The 18698-nt window shown below is 37.8% G+C and overlaps 1 protein-coding gene across 2 annotated transcripts; it reads right to left on the bottom strand.

Moving 5' to 3' along the window:
* Positions 1–717: 717 nt before the first annotated feature.
* LOC111871186 (diacylglycerol kinase epsilon) lies at positions 718–18653 on the bottom strand. Of its 2 annotated transcripts, XM_023864090.2 has the most exons (13): positions 18507–18653; positions 17990–18250; positions 17209–17431; positions 15351–15522; positions 14471–14601; positions 12453–12600; positions 11392–11609; positions 10396–10541; positions 8568–8736; positions 7355–7532; positions 7010–7149; positions 3646–3798; positions 718–1151 (listed from the first exon to the last, which is right to left on the bottom strand). In XM_023864090.2, the coding sequence occupies exons 3-12, from the start codon at positions 17389–17391 to the stop codon at positions 3673–3675; spliced, it is 1611 nt and encodes a 536-aa protein (XP_023719858.1). In that variant the 5' UTR covers positions 17392–17431; positions 17990–18250; positions 18507–18653; the 3' UTR covers positions 718–1151; positions 3646–3672. The 2 variants fall into 2 exon arrangements, with proteins under 2 accessions (XP_023719858.1, XP_023719857.1); XM_023864089.2 differs by lacking the exons at positions 718–1151; positions 17990–18250 and having other exon boundaries at positions 2218–3798.
* Positions 18654–18698: the final 45 nt, after the last annotated feature.

The following is an 18698-nucleotide window of genomic DNA, read 5'->3' as shown; positions in this document are numbered from 1 at the left end:
CTGGAACCAAGTTATGCTATACCTTGGTAGGCAACCATACAGATGGAAAGTTCCATGTGTTCAACGAGTTATCCCACATCATGCTTCTAGGAAAGAACCATCATTCACATATTGACTGAATAAAAGTTAACAGTCACAAACTTTCATGTAATTATACCTGCATAATGTTTAGCTGCCTTATGACTAAATAAAGAAAAAAAAAAAAACTTGTCTCTAATAAGTTAGCAAAAAAATTGGCCCATTGCAGTTAAGTTTATGATTTATCTGAATAAGCATTTCACATACATAGCTAAATATTTCATTAGTTTCTGTCATCAAACAAAAAGCAAAATACAGATTTCAACCAGCAGCCATATCACTGTATTACATTCTACAAAAAATACAGCTTTAACAAAAACTGCAATTTTTGTAATGCCCGACTATACAATTTCAGGACCTTATATATAAATGATGCTAGAATTGCTTCCTCCTCAGAATTTTTCACAGCTGGCATGGTGATATTACTGATGTTATGAGATGAAAAATACAATGTAGGCCGCTTGGAAGAACAAAGTTTTGATGAGAAAAGAACAAATTAAAAAAATGGATTATATAAAATGAGGTTTGGATGTAAAGAGGACGGCTGGTTCATTGTGTGGTCTGATGACAACTCTTTATGGTAAGAGTGATTAACCAGGGAACAAACTGGTTGCTTATAGGCAATAGATCAATTGTGAATCTTTTTAAAAAATTTTATTATGCACAAATTCCAATATACCTTTGTAAACTGAATATATAATGAGAAATCTATATTTACAGTTGTGATATAAAAACTGTATATAAATATACACTATGCCAGGTTACTAGCAACTAAACTTACTCAGGTAACAAGCAACATAAATTTGTAAAGAGATCTAACTCAATAAATACACCACAGAACTTCACAGTTCCTAAAAAAAGTACCAGATCATAAATATGACACCAGACTGTTTCCAATCTCTTGCTTCTGCTTTGCTGCTCTGTGTATGACTAGCGTGGGCTGCACTGATTTCATATTAGTCTGTGTTTTCTGTTGTCTTATGACAAAACTGATTCTTCTTTTCTGCTTTGGTAGTTAGCTGCAAAATGTCTTCGACTACACTGCTACGCTTTTACTGTTGGAGAAGAATTCACTGTGAAACAACCATTTGAATTTCAGATCTCAGAATTCTACAAATGGAATTATACCTGAGTATGTCAAAGTGTCAGTCATCCATGACAATTCCAATTATATTAAACATTTAGAACAGGAAATCTGTCACAAAATTGAACAAAAGTACAATACCATATAATTATTAAAATAACAACGGTTAATAAGAGATCTGATCAATAATTAAACCTGAAGTCCTTCTCTATGTAAAACAACAGAAAAAAAAACAATACTTTCATAAAATTAAACCACAAGAAATACACTAAAAGTCACAACACTACATATAACTTATATTTTCCTGTGATATAAATTGAATCCATGATCAGGGGGCAAGAAAGAAGCATTAGAAATCGCCTGAAAAAACAATGACATGTCAGCTATGGCAATGAAGCAGGATAAACTTAAGTGTTTATATGTCATTTCCCTTAAATGATAATCACAGTCTCTTTATAAATATTATAGTCTCTAAGAATCTCGAGATATTCTGAATCAAACTCAGGACATATGGAAAACATATATCACATATATGAAAGAAAGCAAAAACACACAGTGCCAACTGCTTTATAGTTTATGAAGATACATTTTAAAAGAAAGCCAATATACAATTTCCCTAGAGCTTGGATATCTGGCTCTTAGCTGTAAGGTTTGAGCTTTAGCACAAGCAGTCATCATTTGTTATTTATGTAACATTCTGATGTAATTTTACTTTTCCCAGCTCAATGGATCGGTTTCTGAATGTGTGCGTATGGCCACACCCTTCTGGAAGCCATTATCAGCATGTACACATCACACATGCTTGTGTATGTTGAAATAACTGCGTTGGAGTGAAATTCATGTTTCTTTTCTCCTATTTTCCTTTCCCCTTGGCACTACAGCACCAGTGGGCCTAAGCCTACCTCCATGAACTTCTCCGTTCACTTCGGTTTTTCTAGATCTTACACATTCGGTAGGACTTCTTGGTCAGGTGATCAGCTCGTTGCAAGGCCTCTACCTGTATACAAAGACAGAAAAACGCAGACACACAAACTAAACATCCATACCCTGAGTGGGATTTGAACCCACGATCCCGGTTTCCAAGCAAGCGAAAACAGTACATGCCTTAGACCGCTCGGCTACTGTGACCCGCGAAATTCATGATTACAGTGTTAAAATAAATTCTATACTAATTCAACAGCAACATGTCACAGTACAATATTCCATCTAGGCTTTGCCAATAGCAGTCGAAGACCATGTCAGGCGCTGCTTCTCATCAGGTAATAATAGCATATCACTGAAAACATTTTGGAATGCTCACCTTCCTCCTTAAGGCAAGCATCAGTGATTTTATTTCTTTCATAATCATCTACTGTTCTGTGTGACTATGGTAATGAGTTGTCAATGATGACTTTTCTGCCAGTATGCAATGGCAATGAGTTCCTTTTTCATAAAAGAAAAAAGTAAAAGTTCATAGAAAATGCACTCAAAAGTATGTTAAATTTTTATTGTAATGATTTTGATTATTCATTTTTATAAAAAAATAATATATTGATTTCAGTATATAAAAGGTTAATTTACTTTTATAAAACAACTGCTCCTTCCCAGTGTGTCACTGGATTATCGGCATCTCTCTAAAAAAAAAAAATGTTCCAGTGTTAAGTAAAGTTGTTCTGTAACATATACAGATCACTGCCAAGAACATAACTGAACCTCCAGCAACTAAGAACTGGGGGGAAATTGCAATTTTGGATACAGTCAGTGACCTTACTGTCCCTTTCAGCTTCTCCTGCTGATGAAGATGATTATAAATGAAGGAGGTATCATTGCCTGGATGTTGTCTGTTTTGTTTTGTTATTTAAATATTTGCAGTGAGAAATATATTCTATGCAATCCAAGTACCAGTGCAGTTGTTTTACATTAAGTACTAATCACAAAATTCCAATTTCCATGGAACTACTATGGGGACATAACTACAAGCTACCTCTCTGTAATTCTTACATAAAAGCATCGATTTGTATCATTCAGTTCCATTAAAATCTGAATTCTGGTAATACTGAATTTTACACTGTGGTTCTTATTACCAATCCATATCCAGGTATGAATTTTTTAACCCCCCCCCCCATTCATTGGTAATTACTATAAATACCCCATTCTGGGCATATCTTTGGCACTGTATTCCTGGAAAGCAAAGAGTGAAGTAAGTCAGCACCACAATAATATTTGTTAAATTCATTACACATTTTAGTGCAATTGCATATTTCATGTAACACATTTAGTTAATACTTTAAAAAATGTCTATAACAGGTAACATTTATATAACAAAACAGTTTAGCTATAAAATATAAATATAGCTATCCAACATTAAAAACTAACAGTCATAAAATATGAGAGTTGCAACATTAACAATGTTTCAGGATATGTAACAGTAAAACAACACTGAGTAAGAATGTATTGTGTCAACACATATAAAAGCATTATAGAGTCAACACACTTGACCCAACCTGGAAGTTGGGCAGGTTAGATGGTATTCATTCTCCCACTTCTGCACATTTGAGTACCGTTGCCTGGTTGTGAAATGTTATGTTCAGCTCCGCCGGGTGTTGTTCCCAAGGCTCTCCGTCTACCTGAACTGGTATCCTATCCTTTAGTTTGATCTGTGAGATACAAAAGTGATGAAAACTTTATGCTGCATTCATATTATTCAGTTGCAAAAACTACTATTTTGATTAGCTCTAGAAAGAAAGTGGCTCTCCTCAAGTCATCACTTGTATACCAGCTCTGAAAAGAATCATTAAATATCCTGTCAAGTTATGACCTGCATACATCTTGAAGTTGCTGTACATGTACTATGATTCTTGAGTGATTTTTAGGTTATTTAATGATGCTGATTGAATTGAAGGGCTTATACAGCAATGAAGGAGACTGGGACGTGGCTATGAACAATGAATTGGCAAGGAAAGGGGTAGTCATGGTTCTGCTTCAAGAAACAATCCTGTCACTGGTTTAAGAGACTGGGGAAAACCACTAAGAACCTACCTAGCTAGCCAGTAACACAACTGAGACCTGAACTACATACCCTCCCACCCCAATATAAGCCTAGAGCGGGTGAGCTAGGCGTGAAATGGTATAAGGGCAACAGAAGTGGGGAATGGCCTTAAGTATATTTTAAAGGGTTCTTGAGATGGTGTATAACACTTAAAATTACTAGAATTTTGGACTTTGTCCATTGTCTGGTATTCTGAAAACAAGAGAACACAACATTTTGGAAACTGCATCACTTTCCGTCCTTAGGTGAAGGAAGAGATACCTACTCAGTTGGGTCCCTTAGCAAGAGCTAACCTCAATCACTGGATCAGGTCCTCATGTGAGAGGGAGACACCCACTCAGTTGGGTCCCTTAGAAAGAGCTAACCTCAATCACTGGGCCAGGTCCTCCTGTGAGAGGGAGACACCTACTCTGTTGGGCCCCTTAGAAAGAGCTAACCTCAATCACTGGGCCAGGTCCTCCTGTGAGGGGGAGACACCTACTCTGTTGGGCCCCTTAGAAAGAACTAATCTCAATCACTGGACCAGGTCCTCATGTGAGAGAGAGACACCTACTCTGTTGGGTTCCTTAGAAAGAGTTAACCTCAATCACTGGGCCAGATCCTCATGTGAAAGGGAGACACCTACTCTGTTGGGCCCCTTCGAAAGAGCTAACCTCAATCACTGGATCAGGTCCTCATGTGAAAGGGAGACACCTACTCTGTTGGGTTCCTTAGAAAGAGTTAACCTCAATCACTGGGCCAGGTCCTCCTGTGAGAGGGAGACACCTTCTCTGTTGGGTTCCTCAGAAAGAGCTAACCTCAATCACAGGGCCAGGTCCTCATGTGAAAGGGAGACACCTACTCTGTTGGGCCCCTTAGAAAGAGCTAACCTCAATCACTGGATCAGGTCCTCATGTGAAAGGGAGACACCTACTCTGTTGGGTTCCTTAGAAAGAGTTAACCTTAATCACTGGGCCAGGTCCTCCTGTGAGAGGGAGACACCTACTCTGTTGGGTTCCTTAGAAAGCGTTAACCTCAATCACTGGGCCAGGTCCTCATGTGAGAGGGAGATCTGTACTCTGTTGGGTTCCTTAGAAAGAGCTAACCTCAATCACTGGACAACACATGTCAGTATAACTATAGCTGCAGAGAGCTTCCCATAGCCATGCAAGTTGTTGGTTGGAATTACTTACAGATGACTTGAGAAAATTCTCCCGTTGTTGGATTTTCTGGAGTTGGGATGCCTTGTGCCAATTAAAAAGGTATCCTGTCCCTAAGAAGTGCCCTACCGGCACACTGGACAATTTTGCCAGAATGTCAATTATTGATTTCACACCAACAGCAAGCAAAGAAATTGGAAGCTCTGTATAGCTGTATTTATACTGACAAGGGTTGCCCTGTGATTGAGGTTAGCTCTTTCGAAGGGACCCAACAGAGTAGGTGTCTCTCCCTTCACCTAACGATGGAAACAGATCCAGTTTCAAAAACACTGTGTTCTCTAATTCTTAGAATACCAGATAAAGGACACAGTCCAAAAACCCAGTAATTCTGAACCTCAAGTATTTTACTGTCTTTTAACATACACAAATAAGGGAGACAGAGAAATTAATGCAGCTTGCAATAATTCTTAATAATACTAATAATATACAATAATTTATAAAGTAATTACTATTCCCACCATCTGTAACCACTTACACTCTTCAGACCAGTTCTGTGTACACTCGTTTCTTCACAGTGAAGACCCTACCCACTCCTTGCATTTGCATGACTGACTCACTGACTCCCTGCCTTCCTAACTCACTATCTCACCATTTTATTAACCACTTGTCTGCTCTTTACACTGAACTGAGAACCTGAAAATTACTTTTTATATACATGTTTCTGGTAGAGATACTTTTAGTAAGTTCTTGGGTGACCTTAGCGTTCTTTGTTCACTGAAGGGGTTCTCAAACATTCCAGGAAGTTGGGGAGGAGGTCTCAACATACTGACTGAATGAAAGGTGTGCACACGCCCCACTCATGCCAAAATACAGCCATAATTAGAGTTTCATTATGCATTCCTTGCATGAAATTAATAATTTTCTAGTTGAGAACCACCATGCATTTTTTTTTGTGAAATTTTATACGTATATTACATCATTGGAGGTCACCACAAACTCAAAACTTTTAATTTCCTGAACTGGTTTTTAGAACTTGGTGGCTGGACAAACATGTCAGGTAGAGCAACACTATTACCATGTCCAAAATGAAGTGCACATACTAACCAGCAACAACCCCAGCAACCAAAAATTGTACCTATATTATTTATGTCTCATTAAAGCTACCTAAACCGTTAAGAACATTCAGAATATAAAGATGCAAAGAGGGTGGGTGGAAACTGTTTGCACATTTCCAAACCTTGTTATTTAAGAGCACATGTGCAAGTCATAAAGTTTGGGTTATATGTTACAGAGGTTCATAATTACCATACAAAATTTATTAAAGATTATTGTCTTCTGGGATGTGACACCATGTGGAGAAAGCTATTGTTTCAGTGGAACTTACAACCTCCATCTTCAGATATTTCTTCTACTCTGATGATGGAAGCAGCAGGTTCCTCTGAAATGTTTGTAATTTTGCACCAGACTATATGGTGTCATATCCCAGGGGACAGTAATTTTCATAATAACTGCTGTGAGAACCTCATATCACACACATTCTCAGAACCGTTTACTAACTTCCTATCCATATCACACAACTAATCTGGAGCATGAGTTTTAACTTCTTGTAGTTGCAACTGCACAATTTATTATATTCTTGATTGGTTATACCTGAATTCTGAATGAAAGACAGACACCCACCTGAACACAAGAGGCCTGTCCCACTCTGTGTGGTTGAGATAGTCCAACCTGGAGCTGTGCGATATGGAATGAAGAATACAAAGCAACCACCTCCAACTTTCCGTCACTGTAGCTCTGGGGGGCAACATCCTCACTGCCAGCTAGTGCACAAAAACTTATGTTCTATAAACCTGTGCATGGAAATAATCTTATAATAAAGTATGCCATGTAAAAATATCACCTCAAAGCAAAGACTACAAGTACAACAGAATATACTGTAATTAATCACTGTAATTATAGCCCTTGAAGTATATTTTCATATTTCCCAACTTCAAAGAAAATTACAATAATAAATGTTTAATATACCTGCACCCATGCTCCAGAGATGAACACCCGCACCCCATGATGGGATATTGAGTACCACAACTGATTCAATGGAAGGAAGATTGGCGCGCACACCGTCAAGATAAAGTTCTAAGCGCTGTTCCAAGTCTCGGAATCCTCTTTCCATCACTTGCTGTGTCCCGTATGTTAAATACAACATCTGAAAATACATTACAACCAGTCTGTATTATTTAAATTATACATATAAATCTGATTTTACATTTTGCTTTTATGCTATGTGCAACTTCGATTACTATTCACTCATCGTTTTTCTTCAGGTGATTAAGGAACCTGCTGCTCACTGTAAAGCTGCTTTGTTTCTCTAATATGGTTGCCTCAGATTACATCTGGTTATGTTGGTTAACCATCTATTTTAATTTTGGTGCATTTGAGCTGCATATGTTTTTCTTAGCTGTAATATGTGATGTGTTATATATGAGCTTAATTTCAGTTACTGTATATTCAAAGCATTACAGGAAACAAACACCAGACAGCAGCACACAACACAACTGACGTCACGAAAACACCTGCAACAAGCGACCATGATGACGGACAACAAAAAACTCCTACCCCAGCAAGAACACTTAAGACAGCAACAGACAACAAACCAAACGAAACCGTAAGTAACATCATACATTCAGTAACTGAATATACATATGTACCTCAAAACAAAGCTCTAACATAACACATCATATTACAGATAAGAGAAACATGTGAAGCTCATGAACACCAAAATTAAAACAGATGGTTAACTCCATATCTGTTGTTCAACACAAAATACATCACAATTCATGCACCTTGAATAACTGCAAAGGGAATGAGGGGACAGAGCTGCAGGAAATATAGTAGAGTACATTCCACATTACATTCTTCAGCTAAATAAAAGAACAAAAGAGTAATTTTTATTTTGGAGGACAGGTGAATACGACTTGACCTACAGCATTTCTAAATTCATGAAACATACATTTCAGGTCAGAAATACAATCTCAAATAACTTTAATATATCTAAGATATAAAATTTAAACTAATAGTTATGATGCTATCATTCCTTAACTACTTGTCAAATACTATCATTCCTTTTCAAGACAGTTGTTGGAAGGTTTCTGAACATACACAAGGGCCAAAGTTACACTGCTAGCCAGTGAGGCATAAGAGCATAATATAGAACTAAGAAGCTTGCAGAGAACTTTATTACCTTGTTGATCAGTCGGCTGCTGATAATATAAAAGGGAGACGCACGAGCACGGTGAAAGTCCAGGGTTACTTGAGCATCCACCCCTACACTCAAATAGTTGTACATGAACATATTTCGTACCGGCAAGCGGATACCCAAATGGCGGTATGGATGCACTTCAATCTTCCATCTGTACCATTCAAACATACATATTCTTTTATTGTAACTTCAACGTTTATTTTTAACTGATAAAATATGACAGCTGAAGGATATTACTGACCACTGGAACTGTCTAGTATTAATACACAAGATGAGGAAGCCAAAGGAAATGAAAGGGCATAAAAATAAAAAAAAAAAGAAGAAAAATATTTGAGGAAACCTGTCCGACATACACTTAAGATTAACCTGAATCTGTTAAGTAGGCTGCTAGTACTTAATCACAAAAACATCCCTACATCACACCCTTTTATATAAAACATGGTGGGCAACAGTTAAATCTAAATATTGTGGCATGTCTGCTGACAGCTGGAATGGTTTAACCAGAAGATATGACCGTTACTAGGTTATGGCACAACGAAGACTGATGCAACAATGAAACATAAAATGCTACATCAGCGTAACAACAGTTATTCATGCAACAGCAGAACAACTGTCAAAAGCAGTGCGGTCTGCTCTGGCGGCTGCTTAACTGTGCAATATCGCAGATGAAACAAACGGTATTTTCTGTTGGGTTCATCCCTAGCCTATATCACGAGGACAAAGAGGACAAGCCTGTCAGTCTTGAGATGGTCCCTGACAAGGAGGCAAGTGGCAGAGCAGTACAGTTTTGAGAAGGCAGTTAACAACTGCAGTTCTTGAGGCATGAGGGCATGAGGAATAGCCCCTGTTAGAAGACTTTGACCAGGCACGGCCCAGTTGAGTTGTAAGATAAGTGACAGCCAGCAAGGGCTGGAGCTTACACAGAGGCTGAAGGATCTATGGTGTTGGGTGTTACCAGACAACGAGTAAAGACACAGGACTTAGTGCATGCTGTAGTAAATTGCAGAGTGTGTTAATTAGCAACAGCACTAAATTTAATTGTACTTACGAGTCTTAAATGTTCAATAATGTTATATTTTAGCGTCCTGTTGCACTGATTTAAGTCCATGATTTGTTTAATCCGTCTTGCAGTGCGTACTGCACTGCAAGACGGATTAAACAAATCATGGACGTAAATGTTCAATAAATCTGATTACCAATCCAAACCTTGTCCATAGTCACTCAAAACATGTGACAATTTGTTTCAAACTAAGAAATAATAAAAGATATCTCCAATGTGGGTGTTCTATGTAGCTATGCTCAGTCCATCTCAGATAAGAGGATTCAATTTTCTAAAAAAAATCTTCCCTTCTGGATCAAAGAACCAACCCACACTGAAAGAGCTCTGTGCAGACATATACCACAGGAGGAAGAAAGGGCACTAAATTCACGTCTGCTACTAGCCTCTTCACTCTGATCCTAGTTTGAGATTTACCAATCGCTAAATGTGAACTTGGTCACTGTAACTTGTGTAAATTTCATCCATCATCAATGTTATATATTAGCATAACAGCAGAACAAGATCACACATAACAAAAAGTTCTGGGAAGAACTACTTTTCTTTCATATGAAAACGAAAAAATTATGGGGGATATACAGACAGTAAGGTGATCTCAAAAGCATTCTAACAAATATTGGAGTAGACCACTATACAGTGTCAGTAAAAATGTTACAAATTAGTGCAGCAGCAGAAAATTACACCCAAAAAAAAATCTCTCTATATAGGAAGAAACCTACTGTATGAGTCAGAATGTAAAGTGAGAAATCCTACCTGTCCAGTTGAACAAGATGGGCATTCTGTACTTGTTGAAGAACTACACCTGGATCAGAATCAGGACAATGTGCCTTGCCCCAGCCCAGAATGCGTGACAAGTCATTCCCTGTTCCTATTGGCAAAATGGCCACTCCTGGATTTGGCTGAAATATATGGCAGACATTCTAGTCAATTTCACAATGTTATATTAAGGAAGAAATCAAAGTTCAAGCCACAGTGAACTGATAATGCAAATGTAAGTAACCCATATCCATTCACTTAACAAATCATCCAGTACGTACAAGAAGTATGAGGAGTTTGTCTGTTGTCTGTTAGTCTTTCCTATGAGATGTGAACTCTGTCAACTGTTTTACATATACACACATAAGGGTACAGCAAAATTTCCAAACTAAATTCCGAGAACTATGAATCCTTATTTGTACACTGTGCAGACAGTATAATATATACTAACAGAATGTGCATTGTAAATCAAGTAGGAAATGCGAGAAGATAAATATATGCAGAATATACCAGTTCATAACATTAATATTATTTCATCTCATATATATATAGTAACTATGATACAAGCCGGAAGGTCATGGGTTTGAGTCCCGATGAAGTGGATTTTTTTTTTTCAATTTATCTAATCCTTCCAGCCACACTGTGGGCCTGGGGTTGACTCAGCTTCTAACATAAATGAGTAACAGGAATCTTCCTGGGGGACAGAAGGTGGACAGCGCGTAAGGCTGACAACCTTACTGCCACATGTGAGCCGATTGTCTGGAAGATGTGAGAGTCTTAACCTATCACAACCTTATGGGCCTTCACGGCCTATTAAAGGGATAATTTTACTTATATATATACAGTACCAAGGGTTATATTACCCTCCTCATTTTCAAATACAGCAGATTCCCACAGAATTTCATGACTTTAAAAAGTTTTACATACATTGTTTTCACAAAAATGATTCTTATTATTATATATTACACCATTTACAGTACAATAAGTTCTTACCTTTAACTGTAGGTTATTAACTGAATTCAGAACCCATCCAATAGTTCCGTCACCTCCTGCTACAAGTACTGTGGCTCGAACATTTCCCAGCAGAGAACACCATTCTAATGCAGCCTCAGGTGGCTGTTCACCCAAGTCAAGTACTTGTGCAGGGTTCAGAAGGCGTCGAAACAGTGACAAGATCATGTTCCCGTCATTGTTACCAGACTTACAGTTTGCTTTGCAAGGAGAGAACAATTTATTAGTGTTCTCACATTCTTTACCATATTTTTGTCAAGTTTTCAAACTAAATGTTTTTATAAACATAAACAGAACGTACTACATTTTACAATTCTGTCACAATTAAGTGATTAGCACTTTCTACTTCATATATGGGAGGCCCTGCCTTCAAATTAAGAGTCTGAAGCCTCGCTATACTGTTTTTCACAATTTTCCTCAGCTCCTCAAGGAAATAACGTGACATACCTCAAAATAGCCCATGACCACTTCCTTTAACATCCCTTCCATTATTCACTAACCATCCTACCATCCGACACTATATTATTTGAGCTACTGAAAATGACATTAAATAAATACAGAATAAAAATATTGGAATTTAAATTCTCATAGCAATGGCTATTAGGAGCTCCAGCTTCTGGGGTATAATGTTGCATACTCTGGTGAAAGTTAACTGACATTTTTGAGGAACACACCCTCTTCGTCTTTTGGGTTGAAGAGTAAGCCCCCCCCCCAAGAAAAACAAACAAACAAATAAACAAAAGAACAAACTAGGTGGGAATGTGCAAGCCAAACAAACTTGTCAGTTCCCACTGGCTCTATCTAAGACAGAAGAGTGAACAAAAAAAAAGACACAAGAAAAGAGAACTAACGCTGTGCTCTGAAAAGCGACAGTTGTGCAGACATCGGAAGTCAGGGTAGAGAAATTGTTAAGTATATGTAGTAGGCAGAGAACCAAGGTTACAGTCCCAGAAGACAGAACTCTTCAAAGAATGACCCATGTAAGACCCGTATAGGTGAAGCTCTTTGTAATTATAGATAACAGATATATAGGCAGAACATACCTAGTACAATAATTGGCGTCCAGTTCTCCCACCCAGGAGATTTAACTGAACGGAGTTGAAGTTTCCTACGTACGCTGCTTCGCTTCTTAGTTAGTACAACACAACTAGGTGGAATCAGCTGATTACGATATGGTCCAAAGTCACAAACCTTCACAACAAATCAAAAAATAAATTGTTATTTCAAGGAATAATCTAATATCTGGTTACATTTAAATAAAAAGAACTGCCATAAAAATGCCTTACATAGAAGATCAAACATTTCAATAGCTTAAAACATATTAATATAAATGAAAGATCAGCTTCTAAATGGCTTTAATTTCTGTAACTGGCACGAGATGTGACATACTTTCAATACCATCAGTAAGAACACAGTGAATTAAAACGCTGGTGAGTATTGATGATGTAGTCAAATAACATATTTCGAAAAATACTGGTAAGTGGCTTTATAGGAACCTGACATATCCAATAATGAATGCCACAGCACTTTCTTAATCGTCTCTTTGGAAACTTCTAATTACAGGTGAATGGAGAGATGAACGGAATAGAAACAACTAAAAAGCAGAAACAACATAATTTTGCCTCTATTACGGTAGAAACGGTCTAGAAAACCAAGATTAATGGCCGTGGGTATCCACCGCGCTGACCATGCGACACCCTCTATCCGCTATAATAACTTGGCCAACAAGTGGCAGTCGCTCGGTAATTATAGTTTGTTTGTGAACTACAGGCAAGGGAGTTTTTTTGTCTTTTGTGGTAGAAAAGCAGTTTCTAACAGGAGGAATACAATTGCTAACCACAAGCTTTATTATACACAGAGATAATGGGTTTTCAGGCTTTGTCCATCATCCGGATTCTAAATAACTACAAAAAAACATTGTCCATTTGGACGATGGACAAAGTCCAAAAACTCAGTATCTCTGTGTTATACACCATCGTCAGAACCCTATAGTATCTACAAGCTTTATTATGTTTGCATATATGAACTACACCTGTACTTGCAACATAAAGGTCTGGAGTGTGATAACATCCACACTGCACACCTGATAGGCAACAAGCAGAGAAAGGGGTACTACACTGACTTAATTCAAAAACACTGATCGCAGTAGCACAGAAGTCACAGCGGTAACCCCCACCTCTCCAATTTTAGTGCACCTGATGATGGCCAAGTAGGCCAAAACAAGTAGTGCAGTGACGGATTTTAAAAGGATTTCATTTTAAACCTTGATACTGTTGCATGGTGGACAGTAAGCAACTGAAAACAAATCCTAATACCAACTGAAACAGGATATTAAGATACATCACGTAGCTGAAGTGTTATGTTATTACGAACATCTTATGTCAGGATCTATTGCTATCTAACTAACAAACTCCACTGAGAAGAATCTTTGCTGAGAATGTCATCATCTACGAGTATATGTAACTGCATTTAGAAAATTTGATTTAGGTAAGTTTAGGAATGTTTGCACTGATTTTGTCAGGGTCTACAAAATGCAGACATTTCTAAATAGGAAAAAACTACGAACATTCTAATGAAGTATATCACTCATTTGCTGTACTTATTTCTGACAACTTCAGTTATGTTATATGTGGCCGCCAATAAATTGTAAGTATCTAGTTTTCATTACATACATTTCTAACTCATAGGACAGCTAGTCAAGATATTCTCCCACTTCTGTTGAAACCCAGGGCTCATTACTGTGTTCATAAGAACAAACGAATGGATCCTATTCAGGGCCTGAAGACCCCAGCACACACTCTCATACCCCATTTCTTAAAAAAATTATTTTCATATTAATGTTATTCCTAAACCTAAATCTTCAAAAAGGTCTCTTTCCTTCAAGATTTCTGGCTAAATTTTTGTTTACTTTCTCCCTTGCATGCCATATGCCCTGCCCACCTCATTATTCTCAATCTGGTGAAGAGTACAGATTACAGAGTTCCACATTAAGCAGTTCTGGCCAGATTTCTGTTACTTTCTACCTCTGCGGTCTCTACGTTACTGTCTGATACAAGAATACCTCTTCAAGGTGAACACGACATCGTGAATGAACAGTTCGCTGGCACCAACAGCAGAACCAGTCCACTAATCCATATTCTGATCCACATTCCTCTTCACATACGTAGCAACAAGCACCTATTGGAAGATTACCTACAAATACATAAGAAAGAAGATCACGTTCCACCAATATACATTTCAAATCATATATTTCAGAAACTGATAATGCTTAAACTACCATTTTAGATTATCATAAAGTTAATTTAAATTCATCAGAACTTCATCTTCTTTGACCAAGGCAGTTACAACAGTAGTCTGAGAACTTCTTGATTGTACTTCATATAAACTCCGCACCAGATAGCAGCATCCCCCACCCCGTTCCTTAAAAGAAAGTGTACCCAATGACACAACACATTCAGAATTACTACACCTATAGCCAGAATAACTCAACAAGGAGCGACACCAACACACCATGCAAAAAATGTAAGTACATGTAAGATATATAACACAATAGAATATTAACAGCAAACATAAAATACGTTCCAGGAAAAAATATTAATGCAATACATTTATTACATATTACAAGTATCACACACAGTTGGCAATGCACACTGCTGGCAATCAGAAGGCACCAACATTTTATGGATTTCAGAGGATTTTTATTGAACATAACAATGCATTCCACATGCTGCTTAACTAAAGTGACAGTAAAACAATTTTAGTAAGGGTAACTATGCCTGACGACGGCCATGTGAGGACGAAACATTTTGTAGAACAATGTATATCGGAAAGACAACAAAAATGAAAACACTGTGTTTGCATGGTGAAAATGTGAAAATACTTATCCGCTGAGGACTAATAGTAATACAACAGGGTGCTGACGTACAATATTAGAAATATACCTTTCACCCAGTGATGTTTCATGGGGCCCTTATCACTCGATGTGATAGCCTTACACTTGATCTTCCGATCAGCTACTTTAATGCAGCCTCTATCTGCACAGACTCCACAGCAGTCACAGTATACCCCTCGTCCTGTCACCATTAGTGCTTCACAAACACTGCAGTAACATGTCTGTCACAGATACAAAGATATAATTACATGCTGCTTTAATACATATAAAAGAAATATTCCTAACAGAGACATACTAGTATTTTCTATGTAATAACATTCTGAAGATCTCACAAAACCACAAGCATGATAACTCAATTAGGTTAACACAGAGGGACTGAAGATTAATGTTAACAGTCCTACAAGCCTATGGCATTGTTGCTACCTCCTATTTCACAAGACGCATGCCATACCATAAACAGAAGAAAGAAAAGTAGGAAAACTCATGAATCAAAAAGGTGGTGGAGGATATCAAGGGAAAGTTTATAGTATGGAAATCCATCTATACAATCAACAACTGGATTTGAAGTTAAAAACATTAACAAGTCTGTATTGTTTCTTTCACCACAACATGTTTTGATCTATTGATAATCCTTAAGTGATTTTATGAAGGGATACATAATTATCAAACTGAAACTAAAACTGTTCCATTTTCATATTTAAAATATGGCTTTTGTAAACATATGCTTATTAAATATTAAGTTGTAAAAATCCCTTAACAAGGTCAGGGTCACTGCTGCATATCAGAACCTCAGGTATTGCTGGATATATATCACTGCAGTAAGATAAGGTAAAGCTATTCCCGTAGCAAGTTGTGAAGGCTCATAGCGTTGTAAGACGTCAAGGCTCCCACATTTTCTAGACAGTTGGCTCACAGATGGTGGTAAGGTTGTCGGCCTTATGCGCTGGCCGCCTTTTACTCCCCTAGTGTATTAGAGCTTCAGGTATCAGCCAGTCTATATTCCCTACTGAGGAACCGGCTGCTATGGTAATAGGCCAGTCAACACCCTGCCCCCTCCCGCGGTGACGTTACCAAGGGATGCCGCGGTTGCTACAGAGCAGTAAACAACTCTTGACAGTGTTGCTAGGCAGGCGGTAAACATTACGTCATGCAACAGGCGAGACGTGCAACGACTGTTGCTAGGAAATCAGTAAACACGACGGTACTAAACAGTGGTACCTATTATGTAACTGTTTTCTGTGTTGTCTGTGCCGAGGCTAAATAAGGAGCAGCGAACACTATTCAGGGGTTAGTTAGGAGTGAGCAGTGAGTGATTAGTAGTGAGTAGTGTGTGAGCAGGAGTGCAGTTAAAATGAAGCAGCCGCCAAAGTCAGTTGAAATGTAGCTGCTGCCGGAGACAGTTGAATTGGAACAGTCGCCGAGTTCAGTTGCAGTGGAAAGAAGAATACCGGGACGTGTGATTAGAAGTGATAGTGCGAGAAGCAGATGCTTGGCTCACAAGAGAAGTAATTGGGAGTGTGTAATACAGTGACACTGGTATAGCTCCCATATTGTACTGTGAATACATGACTCTAATAAAGAATTTTTATATCCAGTTGTTGATTGTACAGACAGTTTTCCGTAGCTTAACTCTATCTACACAGAAAATCAGATTTGTCCATTTTTTAAAAATGCACAGTTATATTATGTAAAAAAAAAATAAGAAAACAATTAAAATATTTACCTCAAATATTACATCTAATCAAGTTTCTCTAATTAAAAATTTGATGTCATAATATTTCCTATCAACTCTTCCACTGCATCTAATGAATAACACAGGCACTGAGCTAATCTGAAACTATGCATTCAACATGCCACTTCAAATTCTCCCTGCTTAAGCACTGCAAGTAATTATATTGATCACAAACCTTGGACAAAAGTTTTCCATTACGCCAGTTATGTTGCTTAGACGTATCCCTGATTGGGATATGAAGATCTGGAGTTATGTACTTGATAATGTTGATGGTCAAAATGAAAATCAATATTACCGTTAAAGTGTGAAGGAACACACTAATCAAACTGGCATCCCACAAGAAAAATAGTGGCCACATCTTGTTTCTAAAATGGGCCACACAGAAACTGTATGGAATCCTGGAATCAAAACAAAATTTCTCAAGGTATTTTTCAAGTTTTAAATGGAAAACACTATCAGTATGACATGGCACAAGACTATACAAAATTTATTCTTAAACATCAGTAAAAGGTCAATATTCACTCACAGTATATTTAAAATTGTAAGTGATGTAATTTCATAATGTGGCAGTTCCATTAACAGTCTGATACCCTACAGACTGGTAACAGAACAATATGTTAAGAAGAATTTTTGGACCTAAGAGAGAGGAAGGAGCATAAGAACGGAGCAAATTAATGAAGAAGTTCTGTACTTTGTATTTTTCACGTAAAATTATCTGGATTATCAAATCAAAGGGATGGGATGGATGCAGCATGCATGGAAAATGAGCATTTTGCACAACATTTTTTATGTTAAACCCGAAGGGGTGCGGACCTGACCGTGGATGGGAAGCTAATATTAACATAGATAGTCACGTGTTGCCTGTGTAACGAAACAAATAAATTCACGCAGGTCTCGGATTTAGCGAACACATGTATTGGACACTCTTCCACACTCACAAGTACAATTATTATCACCTATAACGTCCTCTAAACGTTTCTTCTGCACTATCTCAATTCTTCTTGCACCGTTAATCCCGGTGAAGTGTCTGCTGAACTGCTCGGCGACTGATACAACCCATCTGCTCTCGGCGAAGGCTAGAAATCACGTTGTAACGGTTCTAACAGTGGTAACTCATTGTTAGAATTCCAATGCTGCAATCCATTCCGTTGCTTAGGTATGGATGCTTTCCGATTGTAGTGTTGTAGCGGGAGTTGACCTCAACCATTCCGGCTTCTCTGATACGCCACAATATACAGAAATAGGGTGTTAAGATGCAGACTAGATTTACCAGACACAAAACAGAGTTTTGTAACTGGCTCTTGTAACACAGGTACAAAACTTTCTAGGTTTCATAAAGGCTTAGGAATTCTTTGACTACGTAAGTGACAATCAGGCTCTCATTGATTCTCCATGTAGGTTTTATCTACGAACGCATCTAAGAACTCCTACATTACATATCTTACAGATCGTATCTTAAATTATGGACTTTACCTTGAACGCTTCGCATGGATGACCTATTCCAACACAGAGTTGGAAATAAATATGCACTGTTTGCTAGAAAGTTATTATACATAAATTTACTGCATCAAAATTCGTTTTCAGTTGCCTTCCCACGGAACATTCTTTCAAAAACTGTCACTTCGTTACCAACATACCAACTAAATCTCACAGAACGCATGAGTT

Source organism: Cryptotermes secundus, unplaced genomic scaffold, assembly GCF_002891405.2.
Source record: "Cryptotermes secundus unplaced genomic scaffold, Csec_1.0 scaffold493, whole genome shotgun sequence".
Taxonomy (NCBI): Eukaryota; Metazoa; Arthropoda; class Insecta; order Blattodea; family Kalotermitidae; genus Cryptotermes; species Cryptotermes secundus.
The sequence above is the reverse complement of the archived record's forward strand: the minus strand, read 5'-3'. Positions and strand labels throughout refer to the sequence as shown.